Source organism: Rhinolophus hipposideros (genome assembly GCF_964194185.1).
Source record: "Rhinolophus hipposideros genome assembly, chromosome: 3".
Lineage (NCBI taxonomy): Eukaryota > Metazoa > Chordata > Mammalia > Chiroptera > Rhinolophidae > Rhinolophus > Rhinolophus hipposideros.
Window position 1 is genome coordinate 106835280 of NC_138049.1, and position 20218 is coordinate 106855497.

A 20218-nucleotide genomic window follows, 5' to 3' on the forward strand; every position below is an offset into this window, starting at 1 on the left:
CCCATCCTTCCACCCCATCTCCAAGGCAACCTTCAGTAAGAAAAGGGCAAAGGGGCACAGGAAGGGGGTTGCTAAAGTAGAAGCATTAAAGCTGACCAGGGTACCCCCAGTAATGAGGCCCCTAGGCTCAACTTCCTGTTTCACTAGTGCAGGCCTGGTTGTCTCCCTACCTATCCCCCGCCCTTCCTTTCTCCACTCTTTTCCTCCAGTCCCAGCTTCCACTTCCAAGTTCCTCTCCAGGACCACAGTCCTAGCAACCCAGAATTTGGACTGAAACCTGGAAGGGACGTGGGAAAAGGAATAATTGACCTTAGGAACTTTCCCATCCTAAAATTCCGTCTGGGCCCTCATGGGCGTGCCCAACCCGTTGATAATCAAGTTTCTTGTGTGAAGGTAGCGTGGGAAAATCCTCTGATTAATGAAGCAGGGAAACTGAGGCAGGAATAAAGTCTTGTGTTCAAGGTTACTAGCAGAGAAACGAGGAGGTCCCTAGGATCCCCTCACCTTAACATCCCCTCCTGATCCTCCGGGCCCACTCCCTGATCGTCGGGTCCCGCCCCCCTCCTGTCCCCTCCCCAGGTTCAGGGCGGGGCCGGTCCGTGAGTCAGCGGCTCCCCGGTCCTGCCCGGGAGGTGATCGAGCTGAAGAGCTGGGTGTAACGTACGCTGAGTTGGTGGGGAGGCCGTGTCCGTAGTGAGCGGGTCAGATCGGGCTTGTGTTGCTCTGAAGTGACAGTCCTAGCTCTGAGGGAGAGAATCTCTGCCTGTGAGACCCGCCTTTCCTGGCTCGGGCCCCTCCCAGTTCCCCCAGCGACGGCCGCTTCCTGGTCCCCGTCGCAACCATGGCTGAAGAACAACCGCAGGTCGAATTGTTCGTGAAGGTAAGAACACCGCCTTCCTCCGAGGCCACCCTGCGAATTCCTGAAAGGCAGTTCTCACCTTTCCCCAGCTCCAGCCTTAACACCCGAATCCCATCCCTCGTTACCCCCACCCACAGCCCCACGTGCAGTCTTTGGAATGGGGGGGCTAGCTGGTTCTGGAGGGGAAGACAATGACGAGTATGCGGATAATGAGAATTGTAGGCTCAACCCTGAAAAGTTTGTAAAAGTCCAAGTTTTCAGCAGCCTAAAGGACTGCTAGATAGAAAAAAGGGAGGGTTCCCAGGAGTGGGGATGATTGACTGGGGTGGGGGTGGGGGGTGTACTAGCTGATGGAAGAACAGGGAGAAAAGGGAACCGCGGGAATTCCAACAGAATTTAATTTGGGAGGGACTGAGAGGAGAATCAGGACATGTAGACCCTATGAGAAGATCAGAGGATGAGGGGTGTAGTGGGGAAGACTTGGAAAAGTGTGTTTGTGTGTGGGTGTGTGGGGCCGGACAGGGAGGTTTCAAGGCGGAGAGGATTGTGTTAGGGAAGCCTGGGAGTGGGAGGAATTGATGGGGTAGAAGGAGACAGGAGAGTGGGAGTGAAAGCAGAGCTGGAGAGGTGATGGGTGGAGAAGTGTGTCCCGGGGACTTGGGTTAGTGAGAGAAAGGGAGGTGGCGAGGAGATGAGAGTTTAGCTGTGGCTACCTGGAGGCTAGATGAGGAGAGAAATCAGAGAGGAGGAGAGGTGGGTAAGGGCTTTTAGGGTTTGGGGGTTGTAAAAGCAGGAGAAAAAGACTTGCCCCAACTCTCCTCTGTCTGTGGGTGTGAGTGAGGAGAGGTGGTCGCATGGCATTTGGGTATCAAAACCACCGGGCGGAGGCCTCCACTGTTTCTTCCTGCTCCTTTCCCCACCAAGCTCCCCTGTCTGGACCTCATCTCTGAGCCCCCTCCCTCCCTTTGGCAGCCTACCCTCTGTGTCTTCTTGTTTGCACATTCTCTCTTGCCCTCACTTTCCTGCTTCCTTTTTCTCCACTTCCCCCCTTTTGTTCATTTGTCTTTGTGTGTTGCTGCCTGTTTCTCCCTCTCCTTATGCTCAGTTTCTCCGGCAGCCATTCCCTGCCGCTGTGCCCAGTGAAGTGCCTGGGCCCACCCACTTAGGTGTGGTCCCTACCTCAGTCACACCCGCCTCAAGGGCTATTTTTACTCCTGGCTGAGTCTGGGCTGCAGAGATTCCGGCCCTGGGTCCTGTGTGAGAAGGAGGAGATTTATCTGGAGCCAAAGGACTTGTGCTGGGAGACCCCTGCAGGCAATGTCGGGGAAGAGGGAGGTGGCCTTGGAAGCCCAGTCCTCAGCCTCCCAGGTCCCTGCCCCCACTCCTTGCCAGGAAGGAAGCTGCTGAGGCTGGAGGCACCATAAGATGAATCACCCTCAGCCTAGGGGGAGGTGTCCCTTGGGAGATGAGGTCACCACTTGCCAATTAGAGGGCAGCCCCCCTCTGCAAGGCCCTCTACATCTCTAGGGCAGGGCTCTGAACCCCTTGACTCCCGACCCAGCTACCCAGAAACAGCTTGGCTCTAAGTATAGAGAACCAGAACTCTGGCTTCCAAATCCTGCCCCACTTCTCCTGTCCTCAGGCTCTGCTCCATTCAGGAACCCAGGAATCCAGGCCTCTAGCCTACAACTCTGGCCTCACCAGAGTCCCTCCCTAGGGGCTACTTCATGGGTTGATGTGAGACTTAAATGAGTTTTTATAGGTAAAGTTCTTAAAATAGCACTTAGAAAACTACACTATTGTTAGTCTTTCCTCCCCAGGGTCCAGATCCTTTAACTTCTCCACAACCCATGTGCCCTCTGCCCACCTCCTGCCTGTCCTCATCTCTGGGAACCAGAAGCCAACTTTTGCAGAAAGTGTTCCCACTGACCTGCCCTGAGTTTGACCCGGCTCTGGGGTGGAGAGCCCAGTTCGGGGGGGGGGGGGCTTTCATTGGAGACCGAGTATGACGAGGCAGAAAACAGCTAGGTCTGGGAGTGGAAGATGCTGAAAATGGCCTGGGGATGGGTAGCGTGCCCCAGGCCTAACCTTGGGGGTGGGGGTTGCTTTTCAGGCTGGCAGTGATGGGGCCAAGATTGGGAACTGCCCCTTCTCCCAGAGACTGTTCATGGTGCTCTGGCTCAAGGGAGTCACTTTCAACGTCACCACCGTTGACACTAAGAGGTGGGCCCACTTCTGTTCTTCTAAACACCCCTTGTGCTCACATGTGCATATGCACACACTCAGCCACCCAACCCCTTCCATCCTGAACCTTTTTCCCTCCCACCCAGAGCCCCTTTCTCTTCCCACATCCTTCCATCTCCCCTTTCTGGTTCTCCCTGACCCTCTTTTCCTGTCCTGATACCTGGCCTCTCCTCCAGGCGAACTGAGACGGTACAGAAGCTGTGCCCAGGAGGGCAGCTTCCATTCCTGCTGTATGGCACCGAAGTACACACAGACACCAACAAGATTGAGGAATTTCTGGAGGCAGTGTTGTCCCCCCCCAGGTATTGGGGCACTCAGAAAGGGGTGTTAAGGGAGTTGGGAGGCTCTGAGAAAGACAGAGGTTGGAAAAATGAGAAATAGATGGTGATGGGGCTGGGACGGGAGCTGAGGCTCCTCCCAGGAAGATATCTTACCCAGTTTCTCCCATTGGCTTTCAGGTACCCCAAGCTGGCAGCTCTGAACCCCGAATCCAACACAGCTGGGCTGGACATATTTGCCAAATTTTCTGCCTACATCAAGAATTCAAACCCAGCACTCAATGATAGTGAGTCTTGTTGCTCAGAAGCCTGGGTCCTAGAAGGAATGGAGAAGATCCAGGGATTGGAAGGAATGACAGACAAATTCAGATATCAGGGAGATGGATGGAGCAGGTGTTGGCAAACTTTCACCAACACCCGCATTGCCTTATTTTTGCTTAACCTCATATTTCCTTGCATTCTTTTTGGCCTCGACTTTTAAATGTCTCGTTTTTTCCCCCGTTTCTCCTGCTCCACTGGAGACATTAGCTACTGGGTTGGCTGTTGGCCTGTTTTCCTGCAGAACAGGGTTGTGCTTAAGAACAGGGACTCTAGATCCAGACTACCTGAGTACAAATCCTACTAGCTGTGTGACTTTGGGCAATTCATTTAACCTCTCGGTAAATCCATTTCCAGATTTATAAAATGAGAATAATAATACCTATTTTGTGGGTCGGTGTAAGAATTAAACGAGTTTATGTATGTAAAGTTCTTAGATTAACACAGAAAGCTCATTACATTAGTGTTAACTATTATTATTTTGGACTGGCGTCACATTCATGTTCACCCCGACCCCACCCCATGGATCTTCTTGGACTATTTTTCCGATGTTCTAGCCAATTTCCCTGTCTTGCAGATCTGGAGAAGGGGCTCCTGAAAGCCCTGAAAGTTTTAGACAATTACTTGACATCCCCCCTCCCAGAAGAAGTGGATGAGACCAGTGCTGAGGATGAGGGCATCTCTCAGAGGAAGTTTCTGGATGGCAATGAGCTCACACTGGCTGACTGCAACCTGTTGCCAAAGCTCCACATAGTACAGGTGGGTGGTCATCGTGGGACGAGAGGATGGCCACTGGGATGGCTTCCCATGACAAGCACTCTGAAGGTTCTTTCTTTCTTACAGTGGTTTCTATGCATTGCTACCAATAGTGGATACCATCCCATTTTTTCTCAGCAGTCATTGCTGGCGAGACCACTGCTTGAAAAAATTACATTCCCTGATACAAGTCATAGGTTCAGTCAGACTGGTCAAGGGTAACACATTCACAGTAGTACTTTCAAGAATGCTCTTTCTGTCTCTATCACTGCCACATCCCCAGATCAGACAGCAGGCTGGTCCTAAAATCAAAAATTTTAATTCTTTTTATAGCTTTAGTCTCCACTTCCTCTTGTGGAAGATGAAAACTTTGGTTCCCATGTTTTTGTCATAGCCTTAAAGCTATGGTTTTAGTTTGTGAAACATGGACCCAATGTCAGTCTGCCATAAAACTGTGTATTGAACTAGGCACCAAAAGACAAGGCAATTAATTAGTCCTTGCCCCAAAGGATTTGACATCTAGTCAAATGAAAAATAGAGACAAAAGTTGCTTTGGAAAAAATGTATGGCTTGTGAATTATATCTCAATAAAATCAAGAGGTGAAAGGTAGCACCATGGAATGGAGTGGTCTGTAAACGAGCTGGTTATCACTAAGTGTAGAGGAAGGGTGAAGACATTATAAGACATTGGGGAGTTAAGAAAGCCAATTGGAAAAGATGATTCATGAGGGAGGTAAGGATCAAAGGAAGAGAAGCCAGATAGTGGAAACGCGAATGCCTGGACTGGACAGGATGACTGGATTTGGTCAGGTAGGACTTGGGATAAGAGAAAGACCACAGTATGGCTTCCCTAAGGCTAATATGTTGCTCCCTCTCCTCTCCCCACCCCCAGGTGGTATGTAAGAAGTACCGGGGATTCTCCATCCCAGAGGTGTTCCGGGGAGTGCATCGGTATTTGCGGAATGCCTATGCTCGGGAAGAATTCTCCTCCACTTGTCCAGATGATGAGGAGATCGAGCTGGCCTATGAGCAAGTGGCTAAGGCCCTCAAATAAGCCCCTCCTGGGGCTACCTTGCCCCCCTCCATTTTTCTCCACAAAGTGGTTTTCACGTGGCTACCCAATGGACACATTCCACAATGGCCAGTGGGGAGTGAATTTTGGAGCACTTGTGCAGGACTGGCTGGGGGATGAAGGGAAGGAATGGGGGTTCTGGGTGAGATTTTTATTGTGGGGTGGGGTGGGTAGGACAATGTATTTCAGTAATAAAATACAGAATGAGAAAATCTACTGTTGTTTTTATACAAAGCGTGCTGGAAATGTGGGTAACATGGAATGGTGAGTCAAGTGACCTTGAGCTCAGAGCTGAAGCCAGGAATTTAGAAGAGGGGTGCTTGCTGTGCGTTTTTCTTTTTTAATCCGCCAGTCCATCGTCGAGCTGTCTTGCACTCCGCTCCCTGTCGCTTTTGTAGCCCTGCCTTCAGTGGGGGCCAGGTTTGGGTGGGCGGGGGCAGTGCTCGAACGGCGGGGCGAGTTCAGAAAGGAGGGGCACAATCCCTGTGGAATGGGCGCGGCATAGGAGGGCGGAATGGGCGTGGCCTCGAGGAGCCCCGCCCCGTCCCGCTTAGACAATGCCCTGGAGCCGCCAGACCGTCGCGCCCCCGCCCCACCTTAGTATTTGAGCTTGCCTACGCAGGGACCCCTCAAAGCCAAAGCTCCAGTCCCCGAGACTTGAAGACTAGGACTCTTCACCAACTCTGTCCTGGGGTTGGGGGTGGGAGGCCAGCCAAGATCACAGAGCTGCAGGAGTGGGGGTGGCAGCTGGAGGTGAGTCGGGGGTGGGAGGTGTTCCCTGGGCCCCGTTGGGGCCGGAGCCCGGGGATGTCGGGCCCTTGCCTGCGTCGGACAGTGCCGGGGGCCGACATTTGGGTGCGGAACTGAGTGGGGTGGACTTGGGGGAAAAGACCGGGAGAGCAGGGGACCGAGTCCTGGAACCCGGAGTGGCTCCCGCTCCCCGGAACCACGCCCCCGTTTCCCCGCCCCTCAAATTTCGCTTTAGACCTCTCCCAGTCCTCCGGGACTCGGTCTGGTTTATACTGGGTCGCGCTAGGGGCAGAGAGACGGGGCGGGGTGGAGAGGATGTTTAACTCCTTAGGCTCTAATTCCTCCCACCTTGCCCCTCTCTCCCTTTCTCATTCAGACATCCAAGACTTCCATCCCCCAGGTCCTCTCCCCCCAGTTGTCTCCTGTCCCGTAACCCCTGTGGGTTCCTCGCCGCCTTTCGGTTCCCTACAGTAGCGAGCAGCTGAGGGTTAAGGGGGCGGGGCCGCTGCATTTTTGGGGAGTGAGCGCATCCTAGCGGCTGCCAAGAGGGGCGCCGGGCAGGAACCTCACGAAGCCCCCGAGTAGGGGCAACAGGTGTTTTGGAGATTAGGGGATCCTGGTCTTGCTTCTCCGACTCGCCCTAAAGCAGAAGACCCGCGAGCGTGCGGGTGGAATGGGGTAGGCAGGAGAGGAAGGTCTCTGTAGGGGGTGGGGAAGAGTGGGAGGGGCGCCTGAGATGGCAGGAGGAAGACCCTGGCGTTCTTAACCACCCCCTACGCCTTCAATGCATGTCTCTTTCTCTGTCTCCCCCATTCTGTCTCTTCTCACAGACAGGTGAAATAAAAAGAAGAAACTAAGAAATCAGCGCGGCTGGAGGAGGAGTCTGTGTGGATGGGATGGGGACGCCAGGGGAAGGGCTGGGCCGCTGCTCCCATGCCCTGATCCGGGGGGTCCCGGAAAGCCTGGCGTCGGGGGAGGGTGCGGGGGCTGGCATCCCGGTTCTGGACCTGGCCAAAGCTCAGAGGGAGCATGGGGTACTGGGGGGTAAACTGAGGCAGCGGTTGGGGCTGCAGCTGCTAGAATTGCCTCCTGAAGAGTCGCTGCCGCTGGGACCGCTGCTCGGTGACACCGCGGTGATCCAAGGGGACACGGCCCTGATCACGCGGCCTTGGAGTCCTGCCCGCAGGCCAGAGGTGAGCACCAAGGTGAATGGGGGTAGGGAGAAGTGAGGAACTGGACATCCGAGGCTTTAGGGAAGAATTGGGGGTGACATTTTCTCAGCCCCTCGCCCTCTTCTCTTGCTTTAAGGTGGATGGGGTCCGCAAAGCCCTCCAGGACCTGGGGCTCCGAATAGTGGAGATGGGGGATGAGAACGCGACGCTGGATGGCACCGATGTTCTCTTTACCGGTGAGGCTGGGGTGCCAGCACCCCTGGGGGTTGGCCCAAGGAAGCAGAGTTTGAAAGACTGGGCCACCTCAGGTCTTGTTTCCAACTCATTTCCTCTCGCCCTCAAACCTCTGTGGCCTCAGGCCGGGAGTTTTTCGTAGGCCTCTCCAAGTGGACTAATCACCGAGGAGCAGAGATCGTGGCAGACACGTTCCGGGTGAGGAGCGGGACCAGCCTTGGGCGGGAAGCAGCGGGGAGCGGAGGGGGGTCAGAAGGGCCTGGGGAGGGCGGTGCTGAGGAGGGAGAGGCTGAGGGCAGCCTGTGTTTAAGGGTAACCCCTCAGCCTCCCCCCCATGTCCCTGCCTACTTTCCCTTGTTCTCCCTAGGACTTCGCTGTCTCCACAGTGCCGGTATCGAGCTCCTCCCATCTGCGCGGCTTCTGTGGCATGGGGGGACCCCGCACTGTGGTGGCCGGTAGCAGCGACGCTGCCCAAAAAGCTGTCAGGGTGAGGAGGGGCAGGGCTGGGGTGGGGCAGATTGGGTGAAAGTGGGTGTGGTTCCGGGCCTGGGAGCCGAGGAGAATTAGCTCCAGCCCCTACTACCTTCACAGAGGTCCATCTACTGTGAAAACACACGAGAAAACAAGTTAGTATAGTGAAACAGGGAGCTGGGAAACCCGGGAACAAGGTCAATTAACATCCTCTTTAAAAAATCCCCAAAGGTGGCCTCTAAGCTGTGACTTAAAGGATGGATGAGACTGACGGGTGGGGGCTGAAGAAGGGGAGAAGTTAGTTACAGGTGGAAAGAACTTCATGTGAGTCTGAGGTGGAAATTAGCAGAGGTAACTAAAGTGCTTAGAACAGCTTCTGACACACAATAAGTCCTTTGTGCTTGCTGTCCTTATTATTCCACCACTGTAATTGTCCCCAACCCTAGTTGTGGTAGGGCAGCCAGGCTCAGTTATGGAGAGGCTCTGAGACTTGAATGCTTCCTGCTTCCTCCTTCCTCTGCCCCAGGCAATGGCCGTGTTGACAGACCACCCCTATGCCTCCCTGACCCTCCCAGACGACGCAGCTGCTGACTGTCTCTTTCTGCGTCCTGGGTTGCCTGGTGTGCCCCCTTTCCTCCTGCACCGCGGAGGTGGGGACCTGCCCAACAGCCAGGAGGTGAGGGAAGGCAGGGGCTCCATTCCCAACAACAACCAAAGAAAGGAGTCTCAGGCCTTCCTAGTGGGAGGAAGGAGGGGTACCTTTTCTAGAAGCCCGGGTGGGACTGCTCTGAGCTGGAGGCAGAGGGGCGGGCCTGCCTGTGGCCTCAGGGTCTCACTCCTATCTCTCACTCCATGTCCTCCCTGTAGGCACTACAGAAGCTGTCCGATGTCACCCTGGTACCTGTGTCCTGCTCAGAACTGGAGAAGGCAGGCGCGGGGCTCAGCTCCCTCTGCCTGGTCCTCAGCACACGGCCCCACAGCTGAGGGCCTGGTTTTGTGGTCCTGGCTGGCCAGGGGTAGGGCAGCATAGGGGGAAGAAGAGGAAGGAAGGTGAGACAGAGGATTGGTGAATAGTTAGTAGTGGGGAGAGGGACTCAAGATAGGGGGAGGGCATAGTGTGGGAAAAAGGATAGAGGCCACAGAGTGAGTCCTCTCCCCCAGAACTAATAAAACAGAACTGACCTTTTAGACTGGACTGTGGCTGGTGTCTTGGTAGAGGGACAGGGGCAGGGTTGAAACCTGAGGTTGGGGATAGTACTGGGAAGGAGGCCTCTTTCATTCGTCAAACCCTCATTAGGCACTTACTGTCTTATTGCCCAGCCCTGTCATAGGTGCTTGGGCGTGAGATGGACGGAATAGAATTTCTATTGTGGGGAACATGTACAGGGAAGAAGAGAGAGTATGGGTGAATCACTCATTGAATTTATGTCAGATGATTCAGAGACTGGTAGATTACCAGCCCATCCCTAGTTGATAGAGAGAAAGAAATGACACTTCTAGGGATATTAATTTTCATTCAATCATTTACTGAGGCTTAGCAGTGATATGAAAAAGGTCAGTCTCCTGACATCAGGGAACTCACAATACACGAAAATGTCTTACAAATTCAAATACGGGTTGTGATGGAACAATTCACAGGAGGCTGGTACTATGAGAGAAATAAGGGAACTTCCAGGACATCAAAATGTATGCAGGGGGGCAAAGAGGGTCAGGGATGGCATCCCAGAAGGCTACACTTGAACTGAGTCCTGAGGATAAAGAAGGATTAGCCAGGCAGGTAGTGGGGAGGAGGGAAAAAGGTAATCCATGAAGGAATTGTGCTGGACAACAGCAAACAGCATTTGGGGCCTGGGGAGAATTTCTCTAAGACTGGCATGTTGTGTGCATGTGGTATGACGGAGAGAAGCCTGGAGAGTAGGTAGGCAAGTGCTGTAGCACCTTGTCCCCCACACCAACGTCCATGGGCCCAGAGCTGAAGGTTAAGGGAAGAAATACTACAGTTCTGAAACACAGGCTGTTAGGAGCAGGTCAGTATTTGGGAAGGATCTCTCTGGCTTCAGAGCGGAGGGCAAGGGCAGAGGGATGAGGTGGGGCTATGGGAAATCCAAAGAGGAAATGAGGAGAGTACATTCAGGTGGCAGTGCTGGGAGTGAAGAGGGTGTGGATTTGACAGTGACATTAAAATAGAACAGCAGGACTTAGTTCATTGAGAGTGAGAGGAAGGAGGTCTGCATGACTCCCAGTTTCTGGCTTGGGCAAGTGGGTTGATCAAGAGAGAATGCAGAGGAGGGTTAAGTAAGTGGCTTGGGACATGCTGTGTGCAAAATGCCTAGGGCAGGGATGTCTGAGGGACAATTTGGAAATCCCATATCTGAGATCTGAGTTGGAGAGAGTTCTGGGTGTCATTTGCTGAGATGAGGGCTGAGGGCTGGCAGTGGATGACAGCTTCCCAGAAGACGGAGAAGGCAGATAAAGAAAGAGACAAACCTAGAATGGTAGGGAGTACCATGGGGGTAGGGAGAAAGGAAGAGAAATCCAGAAGGAACACACCAGCATTAAAGTAAAACAGCTTAAAGAAGGGAGCGATCAAAGGTCAAGCCAGATGAATGCTAAAAAATGTCTACTGGGTGTGGCCATTAGGACATCACTGGCAGCCTCATGGGAGTGGAGTGAAGGAGAAGAAAATGGAAGAGATAGGTGTAGGCCCCTGGTTCAAAGAGCTTGACTGTGAAGGGAAGGGGAGAGATGGGACAACTATCTAGGAGTGGTTGATGTCTTAACGTGGTGAGACAGGGCTTGATGAGGTTTAGACAGAGGATAGCAGTGGTGAAGGAGACATGGAGTAACTGAAGTAATGAGAGGTGGGGCAACTGAAGGATCAAAATCAGCGGCAGAGCCTGGAACCCAGGTGTCCTGACTCCCAGTCTACCTTTTTCAGGGGAAAGGTTTGGGGTGAGAAGGTTATGGAGAGTCGGGAGCCTCAGCTTGTGAGGTTTGAAGTAAGGGCTTTCCTTCAAACTACAACCGCATAGATGGTGGAGGCATCAGAAGGGACCACAGGGGGCAACTGGCGAGGCCTTCTGAGGGCCATACGATCCAGGTCTGCGTAGAGCAGGCTCTAAAGGGTGGGGAGGAAGACAGGAGGGTCTCAGAAGTGTGACGCCCCGCCAGGCCTCTGTCAATCTTGGTCCACTTTTCTCAGGGATTCTGGCCTGTCCCCTCCCATCCCCAAGCCCTTACCGGCTCCTGGTCCAGGTCCCCTGCAATCTTAGGTTCCTCCTCCTTTACTGGCCTCTGGGGTTCCGCTTTCACAAGTGGAGCTATGTGAGGGGGACACAGCTGAAGGATTGAGAGTAGGTGACCAACTTGTCCGCTCCCAGCAAGGGCTGAGACTCAGGAATTGAGGGGTGGGGAATGTGCGGGTAGGAAAAGGAAAATGGGGTGGAGTTAGTCTCACCAAATCTGGGGACTGGTCGAAGCGGGGGCGGGGGCGAGCGCCTGTTAGGGATGCAGAATAGTCTTTGAGAGCCACCAGTCTTGTCTTGCTTGTTCTCGGCTCGAGGCCGCGCCAACCACAACCCAGCAACTTGCAGGCTCTGACCCGCAAAACAACTTAGGCTCCACCCCGACATGTAGTCCCCCCCACGCCCTTATCCTGCTCCCCTTTCTCTTCCCGAGCCATGGCACCACCCACCAGCCTGTGGCCTCGCCCCCAAGTTCTGATTTCCCCCATTCTCCAAACCACACCCCAAGGCTCCCGGTCTAGCTTTTGTCCGCGAAACTTCTGGTCCTGCCTCCCGCCTCTGGTCACGCCCCATTAAACCATGCCCCGCCCCTCGCTCTCACCTGCGCTGCCAGTAGACCACGCCCAACGCTCCGAGTCCCAGCACTAGGCCCGCGCCCAGCAGTGGGATAAGGAGCTGGGGATACACGGACCCTGGGGGAAAGGGGTAGTGGAACCGCGGTCAGGGGTGCGGGGAAAGACGGCTGCCTCTCCCGCTCAGGAATCGACCACCAAGGTCCCCCACCCTGCCGGGGATGTGTGTCCGAGTTAAGTCCCCCTGTGCTGGAAGGCTTCGACCTACCCTGGCTAGGCCCCGGAGCCTTGCAATCGGCACTGTCCCCCAGCACGTGAAGCACCGTACGGCTCTCGTCGTCGTGGCGGCCTTTGCAGATAAAGGTGCCCGAGTCCCCCGCGCTCAGAAGCAGCTCCAGCCGCCGGATACCAGGGTCCAGGGCACGTAGGCGGCCAGCAAACGGCTGGCTAGGAGACACGGTGGGGATCCCGCTCGAAGAGGCCCACAGGAACGGGCGGCGTCCTTTGGACAGGCCCTTACAGGCTGGGAAAGTAGGCGCCCAGGCCCAGCGGGTGGGATGCGAGACCCCTATGCAGGAGAGATTCACCCGGTCCCCAGGGTGGCCGTCCAAGGGAACTAGGGGAGTCCGGGGGCAGTGGTTAAGGTCAGGTCCACAGGGCGAGACAACCCCCCTCCCTCCCATCTCCTCACTCTCCCCTCTCCACTGCTGTCCCACTATCCTGTACCTTCCCACCCACATCCCAGCCCCCAGGTCCCCCTCCCCTCCTAAGTCTTTCCTTGTTCATCCCGATTTTCTCAGGGATGGCTTACCTCCGGGGTCCCCCTGTGCCCTGGACAGCAGCAGCAGTAGCAGCTGCAGAACCAGGGCCATGGCTGGGATGTGGGGGGGAGAGGAGGCGAGTGAATCAGCACAGGAGACCGGAGGGAAATGGGAGTGGGGGAGAAGGGAGGATCCGCGGGTCTGGGGGCTCCGATAAGAGGGGGGCGGGGCCTCCAGCTGCCGGGATCCCTCGCAGGCAAGTGCACAGCCAGGCTGCAAATTCGTGCTCCGGCTGTGTACACAGCATTTTCTCACGCTTTTAACAGCTGCAGGCTGCAGCGGAGCAGTGGTCACAGCACCACGAATTCCCACTGAATTCAAAGCCTGACGTTGCCAGTTACCACTAGCTGCGTGATATGGGCAAGTAGCTTAACTTCTCGGGACCTGTTTGCTCATCTCTAAAAGCACGCGACTCTCCTATGCCGTACACCTTGTGAGAACTACGTGTGCATGCTCACATAAAACGCCTAGAACAATGACTGACACATGGGAACACAAAGTGCTTGCCATTGTCATTACTATTTCTACTCTTATTGAACTTCTACCTCACCTCTCTGTGCCCACGCTGTCCCTCCCAGCCATAGAGCCTCACCCAAACCGGCAGGTTTTGATTTGGAAGGCGCTTTGGAGCGGGTTCGTACTCCCCACACCCAGGTCTTCATTGGCCCTCAAGGGACTGGAGCAACCGAGGTCAGACCAAGCCCAAGTGGAGCCCGGCAAGGTCCTGAGAATCTTTGGGGGCGCCTTAGGCAGCGCCTCCTTAGCTCAGCCCCAGCCAATGCCTCTGCTGCTATGACATCACAGAGGTCCTTGGTGACATCACAAACCCTACTCCCTTAACCTGTAGCTGAGCAGGGGTTGGGAAGACCAAGTGCGGGTTGAATGGAGATTAATTTGGCTCCTTCCATCCAAATCTCTGCGCACATGTCCCTATCAATGACCTCCAGGGACCTAAAATTGGCAGTCATCTTGGGCCACCCCCATTGTCCATTTCCCAGGAACTAGCAGATGATACTAACAAAGCCACTAACATCGCAGGGGCTTTTGGTGATGCTTCTTCAGAGGGCTGGGCAGGCAGGGCTGCCAGCTGGGCGCCAGGAGGGGTGTCTTGACGTGAAACCAAGAACCAAAATGGTTCACTTACACTTTCCCCCTTTCCATCCCCACACCCCCACCCCGTCCTGTTTAGCCCCTCCCCACCCCTGGTCTTTTCCCCAGCCAGCTGTGCATAAATGGGGAAGGAGGGGCCACCAGAGGCAGAGAAGGGAGGGACTGGACCGTTGGGATTATAAATTCCAAAAAGGCCACTCAACTCCCGGAGCTGGATCCCCGAAAATCTACTGTCAGCTGCTGCGGTTGCCACCACTCTCAGGACCCTCACCATGACAGGCCTGCTGCTGCTCACCTTGTCTTCTCTGCTCTGCTGGGTCTCAGGTGAGCACCCGGGCCCCAAAGACCTGGTTGATCCAGTCAGGAATTTCATGCCCAGCCTCACTGGCTGCCCTCCACTACCCACTACTCAGGACCCCAAGCACCCCGGCCCCCAGTTGGCTTAGCTCTCCTGTGCCTGAAGAACAAGGCCTCCCTGTGGCAGGGTCCTTGCTCAATTTCTCAAGGACTCACATCTCCATCCTTCAGACTTCTCCCCACCTCCAAGACCCACTCTTCTATATGGCCAGGGCTCCCAGTCCCCCGTTTCCCACTCCAAGTTTCCCCCTTCTTCGAAACCCTGACAGAAACCCTTCTTAGTTTCCCTGCCAGCCTCACTCCAATACAAAACACTCCAGGATCCAGCTTACCTGCTTCCTTCTCTGTTCGGCAAGGTGTCCTCCCAGAAACCTAGGCATTCAGCTGAGAGCTCCTTTTGCACCTCACCCCTCCCATCTACTCCATCAGGGACTCTGTGGCCTTTCCTAGTTCCCTCCTGTTCCTCCCTGGGGCACATACCCCCAGGGACACAAACTTTTCTGGAGGGAGCCAATGACTTCTTAGAACATCCTAGGGAACCGGGGAGATTTCCCTTGCCTTCTGGGGAGGGAATGCCAGGGCTGCTCACCCCTAGGGTGAGGTGGTTTCACTGAGGTGCAGTCACCTGGCTCCTCCACCAAATCCCTCCTTCACCAAACCTTGCATGCCCAAACCTTGAATTAGCTGTGGCAGGAATTTAGGAGTGTCACCTTCTGTACCCACCCTTTCCATTTTTAAGGTGCTCACGCGGAATCTGGTGATCTGTCTCACAGATAGTAACCCTTTCTGTCAGAGAGCTCCTGGGATGAGAGGGTTCCATTCAGGTTCCTCATCCCACCTGCCTGTTGGGCCCAGGAGGTGAAGAATACATTGCTAAAGCTGGCCACAGGTGGCTTTCTTGCCAGCCTCAAGTTCCGGGCCATTTGTGCAAGTGTTGTAACATCCTTGTTTTTAATATTTCTTCCTATTTCAAGTCTCTGTGACCTCTTTTGAATTCCTTAATCTTCTCCCCTACTTCCTCCATTTCTTCTCCATGGAGTCTCACTTTCCACTTATCCCAGTCCTGTGTTTTTGTTGGTAGCTCTGCCCCTCCTGACTCATTCCCAGATGGAGTGAAGGAAGATATTTAGGGTGTGGGCTGTTCACAGAGCAACAACTCCACCTTCACCCACTTCCACGTTTTCTCTATCATTCACCTGCTCTGTCTGTGCTGACCAAACAAGTCAGAACACCTACTTCATTGGCTCTTATCCACCCTATCCCCCAGCTCGGCTCAGCCCCAGGTGAGTCAGACAACCCATCGCCTCAAGCCTGACTTGTGTCTTCCAGCTGATATTCGCTGTCACTCCTGCTACAAGGTCCCTGTGCTGGGCTGTGTGGACCGGCAGTCCTGTCGCCTGGAGCCAGGACACAAATGCCTGACAACAAATGTGTACCTCGGTAATATCCCTTCTTTGCTGGGGAGAGGAGACTCTATGGGTGGCGCTGAGACCCAGCTGGGGGTGAGGCTGAGATGGAACAGAGAATGACAGCAGTGAAAACATTTGGCCAAGAATCATTATGTGTCAGGCCCCATTCTATGTCTTTACATAAATTGTTTCAATTAATGTTCATGACAACCCTATAAAGTAGGAAAGCAGCCTCAGAAAGAGACAGTAATGGGTCCAAGGCCGCACGGCCAGAAAGCCACAGGACCAGGATTGGCATGAGGGGCCAGGGTGTAAAGAAGGGGAAAGCCGGGGCAGTTAGGAAAGAAGAGCCTGGGTGGGTGCACGCGGTGGGGAGGTGGACACAGGCATGCCAGCTGCCCATTCCAGCTGACCCCATTGCCCACTCTTACCCCCAGGTAAGATGTGGGTTTTCTCCAACCTTCGCTGTGGCACAGCAGAAGAGCCCTGTCGGGAGGCCTTCAACCAAACCAGCCACAAGCTGGGGCTGACCTACAACACCACCTGCTGCAGCAAGGACAACTGCAATAGCCCAGCGCCCCGGCTCGCGCCAGCCCTGGCCCTGCTGGTCCTCACCTCCCTGGCTGGCCTTGGCCTCTGGCTGCTGCACTGAGATGCGCTCCACGGCTGCCCCTCCTCCCACATGCCTTACCTGAGCCTCTCTCCCTGTACCCAGGCTTCCCTCAGTGGTCTCCCCCTAGCTCCCTTTGCTCAGAGTAACATTTCTCCGGACCCTTCACATTTCTTTAATTAGACAGTGGTCTCTTACCCATATTCTACCCCACGCCCTCCTCTCTGCTTTTCTCGAGTCCCTTCCCATTTCCCTAGACCATTCCAGATCCCCCATTGGCCCCTAGAAGGGCTCCCCACTTTGTGTCCTGCACTCTACTGTGCCCTACTTGGAGAGGGATTGGGACCTGGGCCTGAAATGGGACTTCTGTGCTGTCCCCCGTGAAGGCTCCAATGACCTCACTGTATGGGCTGATTCCCCAAACCCTGGCTGCCATTCGTATGCCATCCCCTTGCTCAACACTTTCCATTTTGAGTAATAAATGTCTGTGTCTTCATTAAATGGTACATTTATTGTTAGAAGACCTATCGTCAGAGGCCCCCTCCCAGGAAGTAACACTCTCACCCCTCCACCCCCAATTCCTTCGGGGAGTTTCCCAGGTTGGGACAAATAGAGAAACAGGTTTTTCAGGCCTCCATGTTCCTCTCCAGTATCTGGGGGTGGCACACAGGTCCCAGTGTTTGGAGAAACAATCCTTATCTTAAATTTAGGCCACGCCTCTGATGTACAGCCAAGAAGGATGTGCCGCGTGGTGTAAGGGTTCCCAGGAAGGGGAGGAGAGTTGCATGCAGATGGGACGCAGGGCCCTCTTTCCAGGTATCAGTCCCTTGTGTCAGAGTCAGAGGCCTCCGCTGGCCTGGGTACTGAGTGGGCACTGAGCAATTGTTCTATTGCAGGCTTATATTTATTTCCTTTCTCAGTTTGAAAGAGTCCTACTGGGAGCCAAGCTGCAAAGGGGGGAAAGGAGAACCACGCCAGACAGCCAGGCTCATTGATTCCTGGTGACCCCCACTCAGCCCCCAGCCTGCTCCGTCAGTGATCCTCGCACTAAGGAAGGTCCTCCCTAGCAACAAGATCCAGGAGTAACTCAGGGCAGATTCTCCATTGTTCTTTGGGGTTCAGTTTGTTAAGGAGTGCATCATCATAACTAACTCCACTGATGGCTGGTAACCCCCACACTAGAGCCTTGATGCCCCTATATTACTCCGTCAGCCCTCCCATCAACAAAAGAGAGATGGAATCTTCCAGTCAGATCGAGTGGTTGATAGATTTTAATGGCTCACAGAGGAGTGTGTGTCTCCTCACCTCAGATCTCCTTTGTTCCCTTGCTCCCGTCCCCTACTGCCACCACCCTCTCCACAGTCCTGGCAAGACCCAGGCCAGGGCGATGGCTGACACAGCCAAAGTGTAGGCCGGGGCCACAGTTCTTGCCACGGCCCCGTTGCACAGATCTCCGACGCAGCAGTCCCTGTGGCGTGTGTGAGTCACATCTCCCACCAGCTCTGTTCTCACTCGATTGCAGTGGTGGGCTGTCACGCAGGCTGGATGGTGATGAGGCAAGGTCACTAAGGCTGAGAGAGAGAATGAGACTGGGGTGTTGGCCTCCTGGCTGGAGGACTTGCCTTCTGGGCAGAGCAGATGGGATTTCAAGAAGCCCAAAGGGATTCTCTGCCCCCTCCAAAAACACCTCTCTAAAAGCAAGTGACCAGAGTTACCACGTTGACACTGTGAGCCCCCGATGCGATGCACTGAAAAGGAGCGACATCACCTGACATCTATGGCATTCTTGCCGAAAGCTCATGACCTCCGTCCAACCGTGAGAAAATATCAAATAAATCCAAATTACGGGGCATTCCATAAAATAACTTACCAGGACTCTTCAAAACTGTCAAGGTCATGGAAGACAAAGATTCAGAACTGTCACAGATTGGGGGCTACTAAGATGACATGAGAGCTAAATGCAATGTGGGATTCTGGTTTGAGTCCTGGATCAGAAATGACATGAGTGGAACAACTGGCTAAATCGAATAAGGTCTGTAGATTAATTAGTGGTATTGTACCAATGTTATTTTCTGATTTTGATAATTATACAGTTGGCCCTTGAACAACACAGGTTTAAACTGCGCAGGTCCACTAATATGCAGATTTTTTTCAGTAAATACACAGTCAGCCCACTGTATCCCTGGGTTTCGCATCTGCGGATTCAATCAACCGCAGACTGATGACAGTATTTTCAAACCATGGTTGGGGATCTGCGGCAGACTGTACGCATCGTTCTACGTCATTTTATACAAGGGACTTGAGTATCAGAAGATTTGGGGATACACGTGGGGGTGGAGGGCGATGTAGTGGAACCAATCCCCCTCAGATACTAAGGGAAGACTGTAGTTAAGTCTTGAGGGACTCAAAAGTTACATGTGGAGTTTCAACTGCGCAGGGGACGGTGCCTCTAACCCCTGAGTTGTTCAAGGGCCGACTGTACAATGGCACATCTTATACAGATGGACATCTCACACAGAGGTCAACATGAGAGGAAGCTGGAAATTCTCTGTACTATTTGTATAACTTTTCTGTCCATCTAAAATTCAAAAGTAAAAAATTAAAACACATACCTCTTTGGTCTTTAACTGATGCATGAAAGTTGAAGTTTGATTGAATATTTTGGTCCCTGCTTTCAAGGGACAGAGCTTTTTCAACCATGTGTGAAAGGGCCTATGAGATCCTGGAGGGCAATGAGGAGGCAGGTGGCACCACTCGGACAGCAGACAGCAAGCTGCTGAGGGGCTTGGTGCCAGGAGCCAGAAGGGACTACAGACTGCTCTGCTCCACCAGCGGCACCATCTGCCCAGGCCCAGACTCAGCCTGGAAGGTTCTGGAAGCAGGAAAGGGCTGGGGAAGAGGGAGAAACTGAGGACTCACGGTTTTCAGATAGCTCGCTCTGTCCCAGGCCTGGTTGGGGTTTGTGCTCCAGGAAGCCACAGCGGTTGCCCTCACCACAGGTGGTCACTATCTCGCTGCAGGAGCTGCTGGGGCCGCCAACACTGCAGTCAGAGCACCTCATGCGGTTTCCTGGCAGGAGAGAGGAGGAGCGGGACCTGGACTCTCAGGAAACCGCAGCGGAGGGGCACAGGCTGTGTGAGAAGGGCCTTGGCTGCCTTCTTACCCACGGCAGTCCCCCACAGGGCGTTCAGGGTGCCGAGCAGCACGCCGACAAGGTGGGGGTTCATTGTGTGTGCTGGCGTGTCGGTGGTGCTGTGCCCTCCCACCCCCTCCCTGGCCCTGCTTTGCTAGCCTTATATCCCCCTTGCCTTGGACTTTATAGGGCAATAAAAAGGGAGGAAAGAGCCTCCCCCAGCGGGCACCAGAGCCCCATGGGGACCTGCATGCTCTGGAGTCCCCAGACTCCTCCTAAAACTATGGACCCAGAACTCCTGGCGGTCCCTAAGACCCTTTAAGACGGTACTCAATGGTCTTCCTTTTCCAACCACATACCTGTGTGAGGTCAGATTTTCTTCATCTACTTCAATCAAAACCACATTGTCCAACAGATGGAATGTAGAAGCACATATGAAACCCAGCCATCTTATTAAGCCTGACACTAAATAGATTCCCTGAGTGTAAAGCGTTGTTGGGAAAGAAGTTATTTTTCACAAAACTGTGTTTTGTTTACATGTAGTAAGTTTATTATTTTAACTTTGAAACAAACCTGTTTAAAATGTTCTGTTTTCATTTCTAATATAGTAAATGTCAATGTAACTCAAACAAAAAAAGGCTCTTTGGGGTCTTCAGTAATTTTTAAGAGTCGGAAGTGGTCGTGAGATTGAAAAAAAAAGTTTTGGAAAACTGCTGCTGGATGGATAGCTGTGTCTCCTCTTCCCTCCCCCCCACCCCCAGTCGTACTGCTCCTGGGACATTCCTGCCCTTGTTCTCCAGATGTGGC

General features: G+C 53.8%; 5 protein-coding genes across 9 annotated transcripts; 3 read left to right on the top strand and 2 right to left on the bottom strand.

Annotated features, from left to right (window-relative positions):
* Positions 1–583: 583 nt before the first annotated feature.
* CLIC1 (chloride intracellular channel 1) lies at positions 584–5738 on the top strand. The gene is made up of 6 exons (XM_081044530.1): positions 584–880; positions 2973–3082; positions 3280–3405; positions 3562–3668; positions 4277–4458; positions 5348–5738. The coding sequence occupies exons 1-6, from the start codon at positions 842–844 to the stop codon at positions 5507–5509; spliced, it is 726 nt and encodes a 241-aa protein (XP_080900656.1). The 5' UTR covers positions 584–841; the 3' UTR covers positions 5510–5738.
* Positions 5739–6065: 327 nt separating this feature from the next.
* DDAH2 (DDAH family member 2, ADMA-independent) lies at positions 6066–10619 on the top strand. 3 transcript variants are annotated; one of them, XM_081044367.1, is made up of 7 exons: positions 6066–6280; positions 7108–7470; positions 7586–7685; positions 7808–7881; positions 8051–8170; positions 8681–8830; positions 9022–10619. In XM_081044367.1, exons 2-7 carry the CDS (start codon positions 7174–7176, stop codon positions 9136–9138), a joined length of 858 nt encoding a protein of 285 aa, XP_080900493.1. In that variant the 5' UTR covers positions 6066–6280; positions 7108–7173; the 3' UTR covers positions 9139–10619. The 3 variants fall into 3 exon arrangements, with proteins under 3 accessions (XP_080900493.1, XP_080900491.1, XP_080900492.1); XM_081044365.1 differs by lacking the exon at positions 6066–6280 and adding an exon at positions 6531–6955; XM_081044366.1 differs by lacking the exon at positions 6066–6280 and having other exon boundaries at positions 7007–7470.
* On the bottom strand, positions 9668–12868 carry MPIG6B (megakaryocyte and platelet inhibitory receptor G6b; the record flags this gene model as incomplete). Of its 3 annotated transcripts, none has more annotated exons than XM_081044369.1 (6): positions 9668–11272; positions 11395–11493; positions 11612–11652; positions 12001–12091; positions 12240–12587; positions 12783–12868. In XM_081044369.1, the coding sequence occupies 5 exons, from the start codon at positions 12841–12843 to the stop codon at positions 11423–11425; spliced, it is 612 nt and encodes a 203-aa protein (XP_080900495.1). The 3 variants fall into 3 exon arrangements, with proteins under 3 accessions (XP_080900495.1, XP_080900494.1, XP_080900496.1); XM_081044368.1 differs by having other exon boundaries at positions 11395–11474; positions 12783–12843; XM_081044370.1 differs by lacking the exon at positions 12001–12091 and having other exon boundaries at positions 11168–11272; positions 12783–12843.
* Positions 12869–14174: 1306 nt separating this feature from the next.
* LY6G6C (lymphocyte antigen 6 family member G6C) lies at positions 14175–16320 on the top strand (the record flags this gene model as incomplete). The annotated part of the gene is made up of 3 exons (XM_081031556.1): positions 14175–14226; positions 15589–15699; positions 16106–16320. 3 exons carry the CDS (start codon positions 14175–14177, stop codon positions 16318–16320), a joined length of 378 nt encoding a protein of 125 aa, XP_080887682.1.
* Positions 16321–17616: 1296 nt separating this feature from the next.
* LY6G6D (lymphocyte antigen 6 family member G6D) lies at positions 17617–19505 on the bottom strand (the record flags this gene model as incomplete). Its single annotated transcript, XM_081039229.1, has 3 exons — positions 17617–17849; positions 19198–19347; positions 19442–19505. 3 exons carry the CDS (start codon positions 19503–19505, stop codon positions 17617–17619), a joined length of 447 nt encoding a protein of 148 aa, XP_080895355.1.
* Between the last annotated feature and the right edge of the window lie 713 nt (positions 19506–20218).